Source organism: Mauremys mutica, chromosome 2 (assembly GCF_020497125.1).
Source record: "Mauremys mutica isolate MM-2020 ecotype Southern chromosome 2, ASM2049712v1, whole genome shotgun sequence".
Taxonomy (NCBI): Eukaryota; Metazoa; Chordata; order Testudines; family Geoemydidae; genus Mauremys; species Mauremys mutica.
The window spans coordinates 111964040-111981136 of NC_059073.1; the positions used below are offsets into that span (position 1 = coordinate 111964040).

The window sequence follows — 17097 nt, forward strand, 5'->3', positions numbered from 1 at the left end:
CACACACCTCCAGCCCCCTGCCCTGACTCCTGCACCCCCCCCATCCTGAGAACCAAACAAGAGCTGCCCCATGTAAGCGCTCCACACCCCAACCTCCTGCCCCAACCTGAGCCCCCTCCCTCACCAAAGCTACTGGCCAGACCCCACACCCAAACATTTTTTTACAATATTTGGAAAGATCATTAAGTGGTCCGTCGAGACCCTCCGTGATTTTCAAGTGGTCTGTGGAAAAATAAGTTAGACTACAAGAACAATCAAGGTACCTCACTTTATTTACATTTACTTGCTATTACTTATAGGAGGAGGATGAAGAAAAAAAGAATGAAAAACGCAGGGGGAGATACGAGAAAATGTTCTTTTTCTTGGTTGGGTCCCAAAAATGAAGCTGAGCACAGGGCCGGGAGGCCCCACTAACTCTAAATCCACCACTGGCTGTCACGTCACCTGGGCTGGGGATACTGTCAGGGCCAGTGTAACCACTAGGCGAACTAGGGCGTCAAGATTTGGGGGTGCCAAAAAGCGGTGCCCCAAAATTTTTTTTACACTACAGTGGAGTTAGTGTTAGGTTCTAAAGTCACCACATAAGAGGAAAATCGCTTATAGTGAAAATTACCATAAAGTACAGTATACACTAGAACAGGGGTCCTCAACCTATGGCACACATGCCAAAGGTGGCACACAAGCCGATTTTTTTTTTAATGGCAGGCTGCTGGTCCCGGCTGCTGCTAAGCCTGCTGTCAACCTGGGGTACTGTTCACTTAGCCGGCAGCGGGCTGAGCAGGGACAGCAGTGGACCGGCTCCTGCCAGCCGGGGTCCCAGCCGCCGGCCCTGCTCAGCCCACTGACAATCTGGGGTTCCAGCTGCCGGCCCCTTGCTAGCCAGGGTCTCGGCCACCGGCCCCGCTTAGCCTCCTGCCGGCCTGGGTGAACGGCAGGAGGCTGAGCGGAGTTGCCGGCTGGGACCCTGGCTGGGAGCTGAGTGAACGGAACCCCAGGCCGGCAGCAGGTTCAGCGGTGGCTGGGACCTGCAGCCTGCCATAAAAAAAAAATCAGCTTGCGTGCCCTCCCGGGTGTGGGGGGGGGATGGAAGTTTCACCTAGGGTGTAAAATATCCTTGCACCGGCCCTGGATACTGAGCCCATGATCCCCACCTGGGCAGTACAGCAGACATGGCCAGCAGAACTAGCTCCTCTCCACTCCCTAGCCCACCCACCACTTCCCCCCCTTAAGGTTTAGCCCTCTTACTTTTAAAAATGATTGCTTGCCCCTCTCCCCCCCTCAGGCTTTTCTGGCAGCCCTGTTGCCAGGTATCCAGTTTTAGACTGGAAACTCCAGTAGAAAATGGGACCTGAGTGTCCCGTTAGCAGTGCTGACTCAAATGTCTGGTTATAGGAATAACCACATTAGCCTCCACTCCTCCCACCCACCTCAGAGGGCTGGAAGAGAACCTGTCCAGCTGCTGTGGGAGGAGGGGCAGCTTGGTGCAGAGAGAGACAAAGAGAATGGGCTAGAACCAGGTAGGTACCCGCTTGTGGGCAGGGGCAGGGGGGATCCTGTTTACCCCCTCCCCAGCCCTGCTGTGCTTGCAGTTTATCCCTCCCTTGCTCCAGAGACCAACCCTAGCTCCTGCCCCACTGTGCTTTTACCCCCAGCCCCTTTTACAATCATTCCCCGGGGGCGGGGCACAAATATGTTTGGCATCGGGCCTACAAAAAGTTAATCCGGCCCTGCCTGGATTCCCCCCACACTAAGCCCCTCCACACTTGGATCCTGCCTTACTGAGCCTGCCTGCCCACACCTGGTACACCTGGCACACAGAGACAGGGCTCTGGGGTGTTTCTGGGGCAGGCCTGGTCCTTGCGCTGTGTCAGGGTTGGGTGCAACCTTTCCGCTGGGTCCATGTCCCAGGGTGGGGTGGGGGGTGCTGCACAGTGATCTCCCACCTCTGTTCAGCCAGTGCTCTGTGCTCCCCAATGCCATGCTGGAGCCTCCACATTTATTTGACAAATAACATTTGCAGAATCTTGCAGAATTTTGTGTGTGCAGAATTTTTAATTTTTTGGCACAGAATGCCCTCAGGAGTAGCACTTGCACTGTCCTGTCCAGGCTACTTATTCCTTCTTAAGGAGCTTGACCCTACCCCTGGCTACAGATAGCAGCCAGAGGGAAAGACCTGGTTCTATGGAGCAATTCTTCCCCACAGCCCTCTGGACATGAGGTAGGTGCTTTGCTCTTGCACCTTTCTCTGTCTCCCTCTTATTAGAAGGAGGGAGACAAAGGTGCAAGAGTGCACCTACCTCATGTCCAGAGGGCTAGACATGAGGTAGGTCCCACCCCCACGGTACTGCACATGTTGCCTGGTCACTTGAGCCAACAATACAGCACATTTAGGGAAGAAACTAGGAGATAAAATGTGACTGCTTCTTGGCTCTGAGTAGCAGCACAATCTATCCCAAGCTTGCTTCTTGCTTGCTTATATATACCTGCCCCTGGAAATTTCCACTACTTGCATCCGAAGAAGTGGGTATTCACCCACGAAAGCTCATGCTGCAAAACGTCTGTTAGTCTATAAAGTGCCACAGGATTCTTTGCTGCTATCCCAAGGAAGCAACCATGGTGGATGGGAAACAGAACCATTGTAGGAAAAAAGGCCAGTTGAAAAGGGGGAAAACAAGTAAGTGGAAGGTAAAGACAAAAGAGATTGGGAAAGAGAGAGAGGCAAGAAAACAGTTTGAAAACTAGATACCAGTAAAGAAAGGCTGGATTTGTGGCTAAGGTGTAGGACTGTGAGCTCAGCTTCTGTTCCCCACTCTGCACTGACTGGCTGCAGGATCTTAGGAAAAGCACTACCTCTTTCTATGTCCGTGTTTATCCAGGCTTGAAAGGGGTATGAAAAGATTGCTCCACCTTACAAGTCCTGGGATATTAGAGGGGTAAGTGCGCACCCTTGATACACCCTCATTGTACTGTACACCCACATCATTCCTCCAGGGCCACCCAGAGGATTCAGGGGGCCTGGGGCAAAGCAACTTCAGGTGCCCCTTCCATAAAAAAAAGTTGCAATACTACAGAATACTATATTCTCGTGGGGGCCCCTGCGGGGCCCAGGGCAAATTACCCCACTTGCTCCCCCCTCTGGGCAGCCCTGCATTCCTTTCCCCGAGAATCTCCACAGGCTCGACACAGAGTCACAATTTCATTGCTTCCATTAAGCTAGTGACAAATCCCCCCAGATGTTAACGGGTGAAGCATCAGACACGCTGCTCTGCTCCTGTCCCCCTCCCCCTACAGCAAGCAGCAGGCGCCCGCGCGCTCTGATCGGCCATCGTCCCGCCCACCTGCGCGCGCGCGCGCGCTCGCCCGCCTTTCGTTCGCTTCACTCCCTCCAGCCGAGGACTTGGGTTCTGGGCGCTGATTGGCTGCCGCCTTCCCGCTTCCTTCCCCCCCACCGAGAACCCGCCATTTTGAAAACCGTGTTGATTCCGGCCCCGGGGGGAGTGTGAGCGCGAGACCGGGAGCGCGCGCCTGTCCCCGCCCCCATCCCGGTAACTGTGAACTGTCGCCTCCAGCCGCCGTCGCCGCCCACACGGGCGAGAGGAGCCGGACCCCGCCGGGCAGCGCCGAGCCGAGGTGGGTGAATCGCGGCCCCGGCAAGGGACCGCTGTGATCGCAGGGCGCAGCCAGGGGCTCTGGGGCGAGAGGCCTGTGGGAGCCCCGGATCCCTGGCGGGGGCGGAGTCACTCCGACTGGCCGGCCTCGCTGCAGGGACCTCGGCCGGCCGGGCCTGCTCCCTGCGCGGGAGCCTGGGGGAGCTGGGCCTCTCCTCCGCTCCGGGTCTCTGATCCCCAGGCCGGGCCTGGCCGCCCTCATGTCTCCCTGCGGCCAGTTGTGGGTCCCGCCTGAAGGGTTTCCTGGGGGCCCCAGTCCTGGCCCGGGCCCGGCCCCCGCCCCGCTCGGGGTCGCTGCTTCCCCATCCACAGCGCGGGGCGCCCTGCGCTTCCCTGCAGCGTCCGGGCGCCCTGCGCCCTCCCGTGCCGCCCTGCAGAGCGGATGCATCCCCGTGGGCCAGGGCCACCAGTCCCGCTGCGCGCACGCTGCAACGGCCACCCCGCCGTGTCCGTGCGTGTGGGTCATTCTCCATCCCCGCCACTGGTCGCTGTCCAGAGCTGAGTTAAGCAAGGTAACCGCCAGTGACTCGAGTATTGCAGAAGGGCTGGTGCTACAGGCACCAACTTTCCAATGTGGGGAGGGGTGCTCACTGCTCAACTCCTGGCTCTGCCACAGGTTCTGCTCCCACTCTCCTCCTTCCTGCCCCTTCCCCTGAGCCTGCCGTGCCCTCGCTGCTACCCCCCCCCCCACCATACCAGGAAACAGCTGATAGGGAGGAAGGGGGAGGTGCTGATGGGCAGGGCTGCCAGTGGGTGGGAGGCACTGGGAGCAGATTGCGGGAGCTGATAGGGGACCGCTGATGTATTACGGTGGCTCTTTGGTAATGTACAGTAGTAAATTCTGGCTCCTTCTCAGGCTCAGGTTGGCCACTTCTGCACTAATACATGATTGATGAGCCATAGATTTTTATGGCCAGAAGGATCAGACTAGATCATCTCATCTGATCTTTTGTATATAACACATGCAACCTAGAATTTCACCCAGTTATCGTTGTTCCAAAAGCAGCATGTACGCCTCTAAGTTGTTTTTTGTTCGTACCTTATGTGAGTGTGTACTTACTATATGACAACATAAACTTAGGTCAATATTCATGTTTAACCAAAAGCAGAAGTAAATATTCCTTATTTGAAGTGTGGTATAATGAAGATTGTGGGGTTTTTTTTTAAGCATTTGTATTTTCTAATTCTTGATATTTTGTCAGCAGCTTTAAGCTATGTTAATGCAATGTTACTGCTTTCAGTAGGTATGGCTGTATAGTTCAGGATGCAGACTATGAGCCCTTCCTGTCTGGAAGGATTTGATACATTGCCATTTGTTCTAACTAAAACTTACTTTCAAATGAGCTGTTCTTTAGTCGGGTATCTGCAGAGTCACAAAAAATTACCAGACCTGCATTAGGAGGATGTGAAAAATTGTCCAAATTCCTCTTTAGGTTACTTGAATTTGTGTTTATAGCATCAAATAGTCAGTCTAAAGTACTCAAACATCCCAGTAATATTGTGACAGGACTTTTATCCAACAAAAATGTCTGGTAGATACATTTAGACTTGGACAAATTAGGTTTTTATTGGTAAATGTCAGTAAACCTCAGCTGCACTGTACAAACACACAGGGATAGAAATATTTTTTCATCAATAATCATTTAAATTTACAGATAGGCAAAGTAAGAAAAATGTTGCTTGAAAATGTACTAGAGTTTGATTTAAGGATATTTACTGTGTATATTTTGACATAATGTTGACAGTTTGTATTTTAATGGTTACAATGCTTTAACTTTTTGAATCTCTGTCATTACATAATTGTCTGACCCTCCATAATTTGCCACAACTGAAAATGTTTAAAATAAAGCTTAAAACCCAATATTACCCATCAAAATTATTTAAAAAAAATGAGTTCTGCCTTGCCTATATAGATTCAAGAATTTTTTTTAGATGTTGTAATAGCAATGACAGTTCCCTTGTGTTCCACAGAGCCACCCACCATGTCTTCCTCAAAAGATGATACAATGTCTGCTGAACAAACAGATGAGAGAGAACCTGAAACTGAAAACAAAGTTGAGGAGAGTGATGAGGAAGAGGAGGAGGAGGAGGAGGAAGAAGAAAAAGGTAGGTATACATGCAAAGAGAGGGCTGAATTAGGGGTTGAAGTATCAGATTATATTCGGCCATAATTCTTTGGAGTAATCAGTGTTCAAGGATGAGTGGAAATGTAACAAACTAGAATAGCTTTGGGAATGAAAAAGGGGGCATGGCTCTATGTGCAGATATTTCCTAATGTCTAACATATGAAAATCTAAGTTTATTTTATTAAGCTTCCCCAGAACTTAATTTTGGGAAATAATTTCCTTTTTTAATGTGACTAACTGTATGGCAATCTCCACATGAGAGGAGTCTTAGTGGACCTTGTTGTTGCAATGGAAGCAAGCATCACATGGACTCTTACATTGTATCCATGTAATGGATGTTATTGTGGTGGGCAGTCCAGGGATAAGAAATTCCTGGTTGCTATGTACTTGGCAGAGGAGGAGATTACAGTTGAAGACAGAATGAGTCTTTCCATGATGGAGCCTTACAAGTAGTTTCTATTCTGGGAATCCAATGGAAGCTATAAGGAGCAGCTCACTTGAACAAAAAGTTACTTCTCTGTTGTCAAGAGAAGGCCACATTAATAGGGGATGCCTTCTTCATCTGCCGAGAAGGAAAGTTCATGTGTCTCTACCCACCATTACTGCCTATGGTATGATAGGTATTGACTAAGGCTCAATCCTAATAGTTCCACACTGTTCTGGACCAGTGTGGTCCTCAACTCTGTTGTAGATGGCCAATATTGATACAGTCAGACTGGAAATCTAGTCTCAGATAATCTTTCAGAACCAAGGCACCTCACTCCATCCCAAACTGAAGAGCATTTTACCTTACTTCTTGTTTCCTGACAAGGTGGAGCTCTGTAGGCATGAGGTCCCTGAGGAGTTAGCTTATATCCTCTTTGCATCTTAGAAGCCTTCTACAAGGACTGATAATTCCAAGTGGAATAGTTCTTCAGCATGTTGTAGAATCACAAATTAGCATGGGGAATTAACAGCAGGAGCAGTAACTGAAATGACATAGACATGTGTCAGACTGTGCTGGCATCTGAAATCTGACAGTTTGGAAGTTCTGTGGGTCTCCAGTCTGATTTTGTGAATACTATGCTGTATTTCAGCCTTAATTTTGAGTGTCAGCTTGATTATGTGCTTCACTGTACAATGTAACTGTCATGTGGGACTGCATCAGTCCTCTTGTGTTAGGCAGAGCGTTGTGCCTCTGAGTTTGACCCTGAATGAGGGCGTCATCTCTGGCCATTAACTATTCAATGGCATTACTCTGGCAGGACAATGGAGACTACCAGCAGAGAGACTAACTGTTAAACCAGCAGCCCATGCAGGTTTGAATGTGTAAGTTCAACTCAAGATCTGGATAATGGAAAATCACTGTGTGAGAAAGTAAAAGATGTTTCAGGTTGGCTTTAAGAGAGAGGCATTCTAAGCGGGGGAGACACCATTGCCAGAAGAGAAAATGGTGCTGGACCCCCTCGAGGACACTGACCAAAAACCCAAAAGACTTGGGAGTGGTGAGGACACTAGAGGGAGGGATTTCCATTCAGATATTTGTTGTTTATCCATAAATCTGTAACTCTTGTACTTTTCTGTGAACAAAGTGTATATGGTTAATAAGTTCCTTTGCAAAGTCTATGAATTCCTTGCTTTGACTATCGTGATCTCTGAACAGTTAAACTTTAAACAGTAGTGCCCGTTATGGGTGTGCCTCCGGGGAGAGACTTGGGAGGTCAGCACTGGTTCTATGGGGCCTTGCGCTATAGGGCTCCACATCCCAAGAGGATGTACAGTAACTCCTCACTTAACATTGTAGTTATGTTCCTGAAAAATACTACTTTAAGTGAAATGATGTTAAGTGAATCCAATTTCCCCATAAGAAATCATGTAAATGGGGGTTAGGTTCCAGGGAAACTTTTTTTTTGCCAGATAAAAGACTAATATATACAGTATACGTTTTAAAGAAACAATTTAATACTGTACACAGCAATGATGATTGTGAAGCTTGGTTGAGATGGTGAAGTCAGAGGGTGGGATATTTCCCAGGGAATGCCTTACTGCTAAATGGCGAACTAGGACTCGGCTGAGCCATCAAGGGTTAACACGTTGTTAATGTAGCCTCACACTCTACAAGGCAGCACAAATGGAGGGAGGAGACACACCATGTGTGTGGGGGACAGAGAGAGACACACCGTGTGTGTGAGAGACACGCTCATTGCCCCTTTAAGTACGCTGACCCCACTTTCAGTACACTGCCTTTTTAAATAGATCAGCAAGTTGAGGCAGCAGCAGCTGCTGCCAGCAAGCTCCCTCCATCCCGAGCCCTGTCATGTCCATCCCTCCCTGCCTTGTGGAGAAGGGGTACAGGGGAAGGGGGACACCCTGACATTAGCACCCTTCCTTCCCCTACCCGACAGCACAGCAAGCAGGAGGCTCCTGGGAGCAGCTCCAAAGCAGAGAGCAGGAGCAGCACGTGGCAGTGGTGGGAGAGACACCTGAACTGCCGGGAGGTTGCCACACAGGGAACTTAGGGGGGCTGCTGGCCCACCCTGGTTCCAAGCTCCCACCAGCTAGCTCCAATGAGCTGCTCTTTCTGCAAGCAGTGGACAAAGCAGGCAGCTGCCAAACAGCGTTATAAGGGATCATTGCGCAGCTTTAAACAAGCATGTTCTCTAATTGATCAGCAACGTAACAACATTAACGGGACGACATTAAGTGAGGAATTACTGTACAAGATGGAGTCTAAATCCTGGGGTGTGGCTGGGATGCTACAACTTAATTAAAATAAGATCTCATCAATAGGCTTGTAAAGAGATTATATCCAAACCTACTTTTATCATATCTGTATGTATAGTTCAGCTTGTGTGGCTCCAGTTAGTTGTAAATCAGTTCTGTAAAGTCTCTTGGTTACGTAAATCATAAGATGATGTTTGGGGCTGCTCTTGTTAGTTCAGACTAGCATTTTACACTAAAATTTTGTGCAATCTCTCTCTTAAGTTAATTAGGTGCTTCTACTGCATGTTAGGATACTATAGCTGATACTTTGAGATATGTTGAAATTCTCCTCCTTCTCTCCATATGATAGCAATGCAGTTGCAGTGTTCGTCTCACTATTTGCGAAATGTTATACTTAAGGGAAATTGTCTTTTGCAGAAAAGAGTCTCATTGTTGAAGGGAAGAGAGAGAAGAAAAAAGTAGAGAGATTGACCATGCAGGTATCCTCGTTACAAAGGGAACCTTTTACAATTGCACCAGGCAAGTTTGTTCACTTATTTCAGAACTATAATTGTTCTAACTATAGTGAATAGTGAAATTTCTTAAGTTGACTAAATTATGAATCATAGATAAGATAACTGAGCCACCGTAAATCTTAAAATAGGGTGTTGATTTCTTTTTATGGAAAGAGTGACTATTAAAATTACCAATGTGGAGAGGTTTGTGTAACTGTCCATCAACAATGTTGAAATATTTGAACAAAGTAAATTTTTACCTGATCTCAGGCAGGCACATGATATATAGCCACCATTTGTGAATGCAAGAGCTGCTGAGAATAAATGTGCAAGTGTGTGTAACCTCTATTTAGACACAGAGCATTGGGTAACAAAGGAATAATATAAAGGTGGCTAGCAAGTTATTTAATTATGATAGACACGGTAAACAGGCAGTCATCTGCCATCTGAAGTTTTTGGTCTAGTAGTAAAATAACTTTCCTCCTCTACCTCAAATATTTCAATTTTAAACACTTGTATTTAAAACAGATACTACAAGTTATAAACAAATGTCATTTTGAAGAACATGAATGAGAGACACAACATAACTTGCTTTAACCCTTTCAGGAAAGGGACAAAAACTTTGCGAAATTGAAAGGATACAGTTTTTTTTTAGTAAGAAGAAAACAGATGAACTCAGAAATCTACACAAACTCCTTTACAACAGGCCAGGCACAGTAAGTCCTTTAAGTCCATCTTTTGCATGATATTAACACTCTTTTGGTAGAGTAAAACATGTATAGTGTATCCTTGCTTTTCCAAGTGGACATGTGTGTCTTTTTAAAAGCTACATAGTTACAATGCGTGCCCACAGAATGTTAGCATTAAGGTACATAGTCACTTAAAGGATTTCACACATAATTATAATTATCTACCATTGTTACAATAACATCTAAGATTACGAACACAGAAATTTTTTTCTCAATTCTTCAAATTGTTTACCCCATGCGTTTGAGAGCACTACATGCATAGTTGGTTTCACTGTGGTCTCTGCATATTTTGTGACACTTTCATACAGCAACTGAGGGGAAGAGGACACTTTTTTTATTTAAAACAAAACAAAAGCCTAGTCTTTCCCCCCCCCCCCCCCCCAAAGAATTGTTTGAAAACACACAAAAACTTGCAGGACTTGGGTAGATGAAGTACCTGAAACAACTTAACTTGCCTTTTGAGGCTGATCACACTTCAAGCTGATGTTACCCCGTTAAACTAATGTAATTTACATGACTACTCTCTTTAAAGAGAGAAAATACAAAAGTAAAATAAACTTGAAATTTGAAAAATAATTTGCTAGTGCAGAAAATGTTCCAAATGATCTTAACTTTCATCAGTAGCAAATTTGTTTCTGAACTATTTATGTGCTAATGATCATACATTCAGTTTTTATGTGGGGGTGCGAAGAGGGTTGGGTCATGGCTCATGTTGTGGGGAGCATCACCCATAAGAAGGGAGATCAATCTAATACTTTAGACTTTATTTCTAAAGGAGATGTTTTGAGATATGGAAGAAGCACTTATTCTTAAGCTTCATGTATTGGGGAAATTTTTGCAAAGATTTCTTATCGTTGCTAACACTGGAGTCAGCTTCATTGATGGTAGCAATGTTGAAGGAGACCTAGTGTGGACAAGATGCTGTAGTTGACTACAATTGCTTCAAGCAAATGTAGATGACCAAATGTTTAAAAGACCAGCTTCTGGTCTAAAGTAGAGCTCTCAATGTTGTAACCAATGGTGTAGCTGAACTGGTGTTAGCAATGGTGGGAAACATTTGCAAAAATTCCTTAGTGAAGACAAGGCTATTGATGGAAGTTTGAAAGTCAAACTTAATGCTATTTTAAAGGGCAAGAAAGTATGTGAAAAATACTTACATGAATCCAGGAATCGAAAAATAAAAGTCTAAAACTTGCCATCATTAAATGGCATAAAAATGCATTAACACAGACTTAAGATTGCTTGGTATGTCATCCCTTGCAGAACGCTGAGTTGAGCAAAACTCAAACTACAGAAGATCAGGCAATGCAAAGTTAAGGTTGTCCATGCCACCTTAACTCTGCCTTCTTCCAGCAATGTCCCAATACACCCTGTTAACACACATACCTTTAATCTGCCAAATCCAGAGTTGCTGAAACGTGCAAATCCTTCACTGCCTTTTACATCCCATTCACTTTCACCCACAGGATTCCATCTAACATCATTAAAGCACAAAAAGTGGGTGAGGGTAGAGGTTGCCCACACCATCTTTCTTCTGGTCCCCTGGAGCTGGCAGTAGCCAATGGGATTTATTTGCATACACTACAGGTGCAGTCAGTGTGTTAGGAGTACCTACAGCGAATGATGGAGTCATTAGTTGGGCCTGCTTGGCAAAAGTGTGTTTGATACAAGGACATTTGTGGATTACTTTGAGGTGTTTGACAGAATTGTGATTATATGAGGAAATCTGTGTATTGCACCTTCTGAGAGAGGAGCTGTATGTCTACCTTTAGGATCCAGTATGGATAATTTCAGTAAAGAATTGTGCATTATATCAGTAGTAGGGCATAAATCTCTTATTACAAAGTTATATTGTCAGCAGTTTGGTGGAATATGAAAGGATTATAATGCTTTAATGATCATGGAAATGTAGGGCTGGAGTAGACCTTGAGAGGTCAAGTGCAGCCCATTGTGCTGAGGCAGGACAAGTAAACCCTGTCATCCCTGACAAGTGTTTGGACCATCTATTCTTAAAAACCCTCCGATGGAGATTACAGAACCTCCCCTAACCTAAATTTCCCTAGCTGCAGATTGAGCCCCTTACTTCTTGTTCTACCGTCAGTGGACATAGAGAACAATCGATCAGTCCTCTTTATAATAGCCCTTTACATATTTGAAAGTCCCCCTCAGTCATCTTTTTTCTCAAGATTAAACATGCCTAATTTTTTTATCTTGCTTTATCGATCATGTTTTCTAAACTTTTTAATCATTTTTGTTGCTCTCCTCTGGAGGCTATCATATTTCCTAAGGTGTGGAGCCCAAAATTGGACACAGTAATCCAGCTGAGGCCTCACCAGTGCCAAGTAGAGCAGGACAGTTTTCTCTTGTCTTACATACGACACTCCTGTTAATAAACTGAAGAATATTAGTGTTTTTCCTAACTGTATCACACTGTTGACTTGTATGCAATTTGTGATCTCTCAAATCCTTTTCAACAGTACTACCACCTAGTCAGTTATTCCTCATTTTGTAATTATGCACTTGATTTTTTCCCCCCCAAATGAAGTACTCTGCACTTGCCTGTATTGAATTTTATTTTGTTGATTTCAGACCATTTCTCTAATTTGTCAAGGTTGTTTTGAATTCTGGTCCTGTCTGCCAAAATGCTAGCAATCCCTCCGAGCTTGGTGTCTTTACCACATTTTATAACCATACGCTTCATTACATTATCTAAATCCATTAATTAAAATATTGAATAGTATCGTACCTAGGACTGGCCCTGTGGAACTCCACTAGATACTTCCAGTTTGATAGTGATAATTATTGTTTGAGTACGGACTTTCAATCAGTTGTGCACCCATCTTAGTTATTTGATCTAAACCACATTTCCCTAGTTTGTTTATGAGAATGTCATGTGGGACTGGGTGAAAAGACTTACTAAAATTAAGATCTCTGTCTCCTGCTTCTCCTCCCCTTCCCCCATCCATTAGGCCAGTAATCTGCTAAATAGTTAATTAGGTTGGTTTGGCATATTTTTTTTCTAGACAGATCTTAATAACGCTATCCTCTAGGTCAGTTGCGCTCAAACTTTTTTTTACTGGTTACTCATTTCACATAGCAAATCTTTGAGTGCGACAGTCCCCCTGCCCCCCAAATTAAAAACACTTTTTAAAATATATATATTTAACACCATAATAAATGCTGGAGGCAAAGCAGGGTTTGGGGTGGAGGTTGGCAGCTGCTGACCCCCCATGTAATAACCTCACAACCCCTTGAGGAGTCCTGACCCCCAGTTTGAGAACCCCTGCTCTAGGCGCTTACAAATTGATTTAGTTTTTTCCAGTAGCTTTCAAGGTATAGAAGTTACGCTGACTGCTCAATAATTCCTAGGGTCCTCTTTGTTCCCCTTTCTAAAGAGAGGTAGTTATGATGTTTGCCCTTCTCCAGTTCTCTGGGATCTCACCCACCTTCCATAAGTTCTCGAAGATAATTGCTAAGGGTTCTGAGATTGCTTCAGCTAGTTCCTTAAGTATCCTAGGATAAATTTCATCCAGTCCTGCAAACTTGAATACATCTAATTTATCTACATATCATTTAAAACTTGCTCTTTCCCTATTTTAGCTTGCGTTCCTTTCTGTGACGCTTCCTGGGGGGTACCCAGAGCTGTGAGGCACCTACCCTTATCATGAGGAAGCCTTGTCTCTGCCTGCTGGGTGTCAGTTTCCCAACTCCAGCAGCCACAGGCAACACAAGCACTTCCAACTAGACCTACAGAGACCTCACTGCCCTTTACAAGTTAGCAATAGGCAGCCTCCAAATGTCTCCCTTGAGTGTCCAGCCCCTGATCCACTGGACACTCATAATATTTACAGATTTTCAGCTCCCAGGGGAATAGTACAACCCAACTTACCAGTTACATCTTCGATCACTGCTCTGTTTTACACACACAGCACTTAGATATTCGGTAATGAAAACAAGTAAAGTTTACTTAACAAAATATAGAGTTTCAAATGCTGACTAGATACTTCTGTGTCTTAGGCCTGGTCTACACTGGGGGGGGTTGTTCGAACTAAGGTACGCAAGTTCAGCTACACGAATAGCGTAGCTGAACTCGAAGTACCTTAGTTTGAAGTACTTACCCGTCCTCACGGCGCGGGATCGAAGTCTGCGGCTCCCCCGTCGACTCCGCCACCGCCATTTGCGGTGGTGGAGTTCTGGAGTCGACAGGAGCACGTTCTTGTGTTTTCCTGTAGTTTTCATATCTTATTGAAATTGCAAACTCCTGATTAGCCTTTGGCTCAGAATGCAAATAGACATGAATTGTGAGGTGGAAGATACCCGCTACACCAGATAGGGAAATAAATATCTGTTACACCCTGCCTGAAACGAACATTCCTTAGATAGGTTTCACTTGCTTATCTGCCTTACAAACATAATTTTCAGTTTAGAGATGTAACGACTTAAATGTTATCCATACATATGTTTCACAAGTGATTATGATGACTAGTTGTTAAATGGCTCTTGGTAGAAACCTCATATGCCACCCTTTCGTGAATTATTATTCATATATCTGATCCGGGTCGGGGGGGGGGGCGGTCCCTGTAAAACTTTGTGCATCCCTTTTGCCTTCTCCCAATTGTCATCAAGAGGTTCCTGGGTCATACTTCCCCATTGTTAATTGTCAAGTATCTGTTCACCGTTAACCTTGTTAGTGAAGACTGAAGCAAAATAAGCACTAAACACTTCATCCTTCCTGATGTCATCAGTTAACTCTCTTTCCCCACTAAGTGGAGGACCTGTGCTTTCTCTCATCTTTTTCTTGTTCCTAATGTATTCAGAGAAGCTTTTCCTGCTTTTTATGTGCCTTTCTAGGTATAATTCTTTGTGCCGTAGGCTTCCTGATTTTTGTGCCTATGTTTGCACTATTCTTTTGTACTCCTCCTTAGCAATTCATCCATGTTTCCACTTTTTGTAGGATTCGTCTTTGATTTTTCAGGTTATTAAAGAGGGCCCATGGAGCCATATTGACCTCTTACTATTCTTCTCTTTCAGAGTGGATTTGATTTAAATCACTAGTCAGGAAGGCTCGATTTAGTCATGGATTTCTACATAAAAGTGCATTCTTGTTGGTTGTTGTAACCTTAAAACATATTCTTTACAGCTTGGAGATAGATGTAGGTTTCATTTTTAGAAGGTACACTCTACACATTTTTAAAGTGATTTATTTTGAACACTTTTCAGATTAGTTTTACAGCTATATCAGAAAATGAATGATTGGTTATTTCATTTACCAAAGGTAATTGAAGCAGATATTTATGAAGTCATTGGGAGGTGAACTATCTCCAATTCAATAGGTTAATCATTAATATTTGGAGGATTTTCTTGCCATGCTGTATCAGGAGAAGAACATCACCATACAGACATTTAAATTGTTTTATTTAACTAAAAGAACATTTTGTATTTTGGATTTTTTCTTCAACAGCAAACATAAAATTTTAGCAAAACGAGCATATGAATTTTTGAATTTATTTAAACATTCAAGTTTTTTTAAATCAGGTTTGTTTTTGTTAAAATTTGTTCTTAACTAAAATAGTTAAATGAATTTTTTTTTAAAAAACCAAACAAATTAAATAGACTATGTAAACCAAGTCAACATGAGAAACTTAAAATATTGGCTTCTGCAGCTAACTCAGTCATCTTCACCTTCATTTTCCTGTTTGTTCTGGAAAAGAAAAATAAGCTTTCCTGCTTTTTCAGGTCCCAAATGATTTCTCAGTTTGGAATGAATTAGTCCAAAGGAAGAAAATATTCTTTCTACACCTGCAGAAGAAGCTACTGGTGTTAAAAGTGAGATCATCACTTCACTAGTCTCTGAATCCAAGTGTTTAAGTGATTTCCACCGGTTCACTGGTGTGACTTTCTTTAAAACATCAACAAACATGTATTTCTTGAATGGTTCACCCTTAGCGCTGAAGTTCATTATAGTTGGCATTATGGAGGGATGATTGCTGGATGTCCATGTCATAGCGAAATCCTCTTCTTCAGCAGTTAAGGTTTGACCCTGGTACCGAGTATTGAGAATATTTGCAAGAAAATGAGCTGGAGATAGTGCTTGTCCCATTCGTTTTTTTAATGCCTGTATTTTAACTCTGTCATTGCATATTTCTCTTTTTAAGATCTCACTCAGGGCATGGCTACACTTGCAGATGTAGAGCGCTTTGAGTTAAACAAGCCTTCGTAGATCGCAGTAGGGAAAACTCTGTAGTCTGTCCATACTGACAGCTGCCAGTGCACTGGTGTGGCCACATTAGTAGCTCTTGCAACGGCCACAGAGAGTAGTGCATTGCGGTAGCTATCCCAGCATGCAGGTGGCTGCAACGTGCTTTTCAAATGGGGGGCTGGGGTGGAGTGTGACTGGGAGTGTGTTGTGTGTATGCTGGGGGGGAAAGAGTGGGTTTTTTGGGGGCTGAGAGCATGTCAGCATGCTGTCTTGTAAGTTCAGACAGCAGCAGACCTCTCCCTCTCCACCCCCCCGCCTCTCTCTCTCACACAGCATTCCACAGTAATGGTTGCATTGTCTCGGAGCAGATAAGCATGCCGGCTGTCAAATGGAGCTTTCAAAGGGCATATCCAAAACAATGACAAGAGTGGCCACTTGCCTTAAGGGGATTATGGGACATTTCCGGAGGCTAATCAGAGCGCAGTAATGCAACACTCCATTCACACTGATGCTGGGGCACTCCAGCGGGGACGCATCAAACATTATTCTTCTCGCCAAGGTGGAGTACCAGGAGTGCTCTAGCCATGGAGTCAGAGCGCTCTACGTGCCTTGCCAGTGTGGACGAGTAGTGAGCTAGTGCACCTGGAGCTCCTTTACTGTGCTGTAACTCGCAAGTGTAGCCAAGCCCTCAGTTACTTACAAATTTCAACAGCATCAGCAATAAAACAGCTATTTCCCTGCATTTTGTTCAAGGCTACAGAAATAGGCTTCGGGGTACTCAGCATATGTTCAACATTTCTCTTAAGCCCAACTTTGAAAACTTTGGCTGTGACAATGCCATCTTTTTTTTTTTTTCACGATTTTATTCACAAACTGTCATCCAATTAGGCCAGTTCTTGATATAGTGCTCAAAATAGTCCACTACTGAGTTCCATTGCACGTCTTGTGGGAAAGTTTAGCTTGGTTCCTCCCACTTTTTTCAGAGCAGTGGCTGCAAAGTGGTTGTTACGGAAGTATTTTGCAATTTTAATAACATTAGCCTTTATTTCTGGAACACTGAAGTCTTTGGCTAGGAGGTGCAACCGTATGTTATTAGCTTGGGACTCTCTTCTAAATAATTTCTTCTAATCTTGGATACATTTGCAGCATTGTCCGTGA

At 44.6% G+C, this 17097-nt stretch overlaps 1 protein-coding gene across 2 annotated transcripts in view; it reads left to right on the plus strand.

Moving 5' to 3' along the window:
- Positions 1-3460: 3460 nt before the first annotated feature.
- The window catches only part of DEK (DEK proto-oncogene), a 35540-nt gene continuing 21903 nt past the window's right edge, over positions 3461-17097 (plus strand). Inside the window, exons 1-4 of one of the 2 annotated variants that reach the window (XM_045003016.1) lie at positions 3461-3630; positions 5635-5774; positions 8915-9016; positions 9598-9707. In XM_045003016.1, the coding sequence (XP_044858951.1) occupies positions 5651-5774; positions 8915-9016; positions 9598-9707 (336 nt within the window). In that variant the 5' untranslated portion in view covers positions 3461-3630; positions 5635-5650. The remainder of the gene's footprint in view (positions 3631-5634; positions 5775-8914; positions 9017-9597; positions 9708-17097) is intronic. The other variant, XM_045003014.1, reaches the window with a different exon arrangement.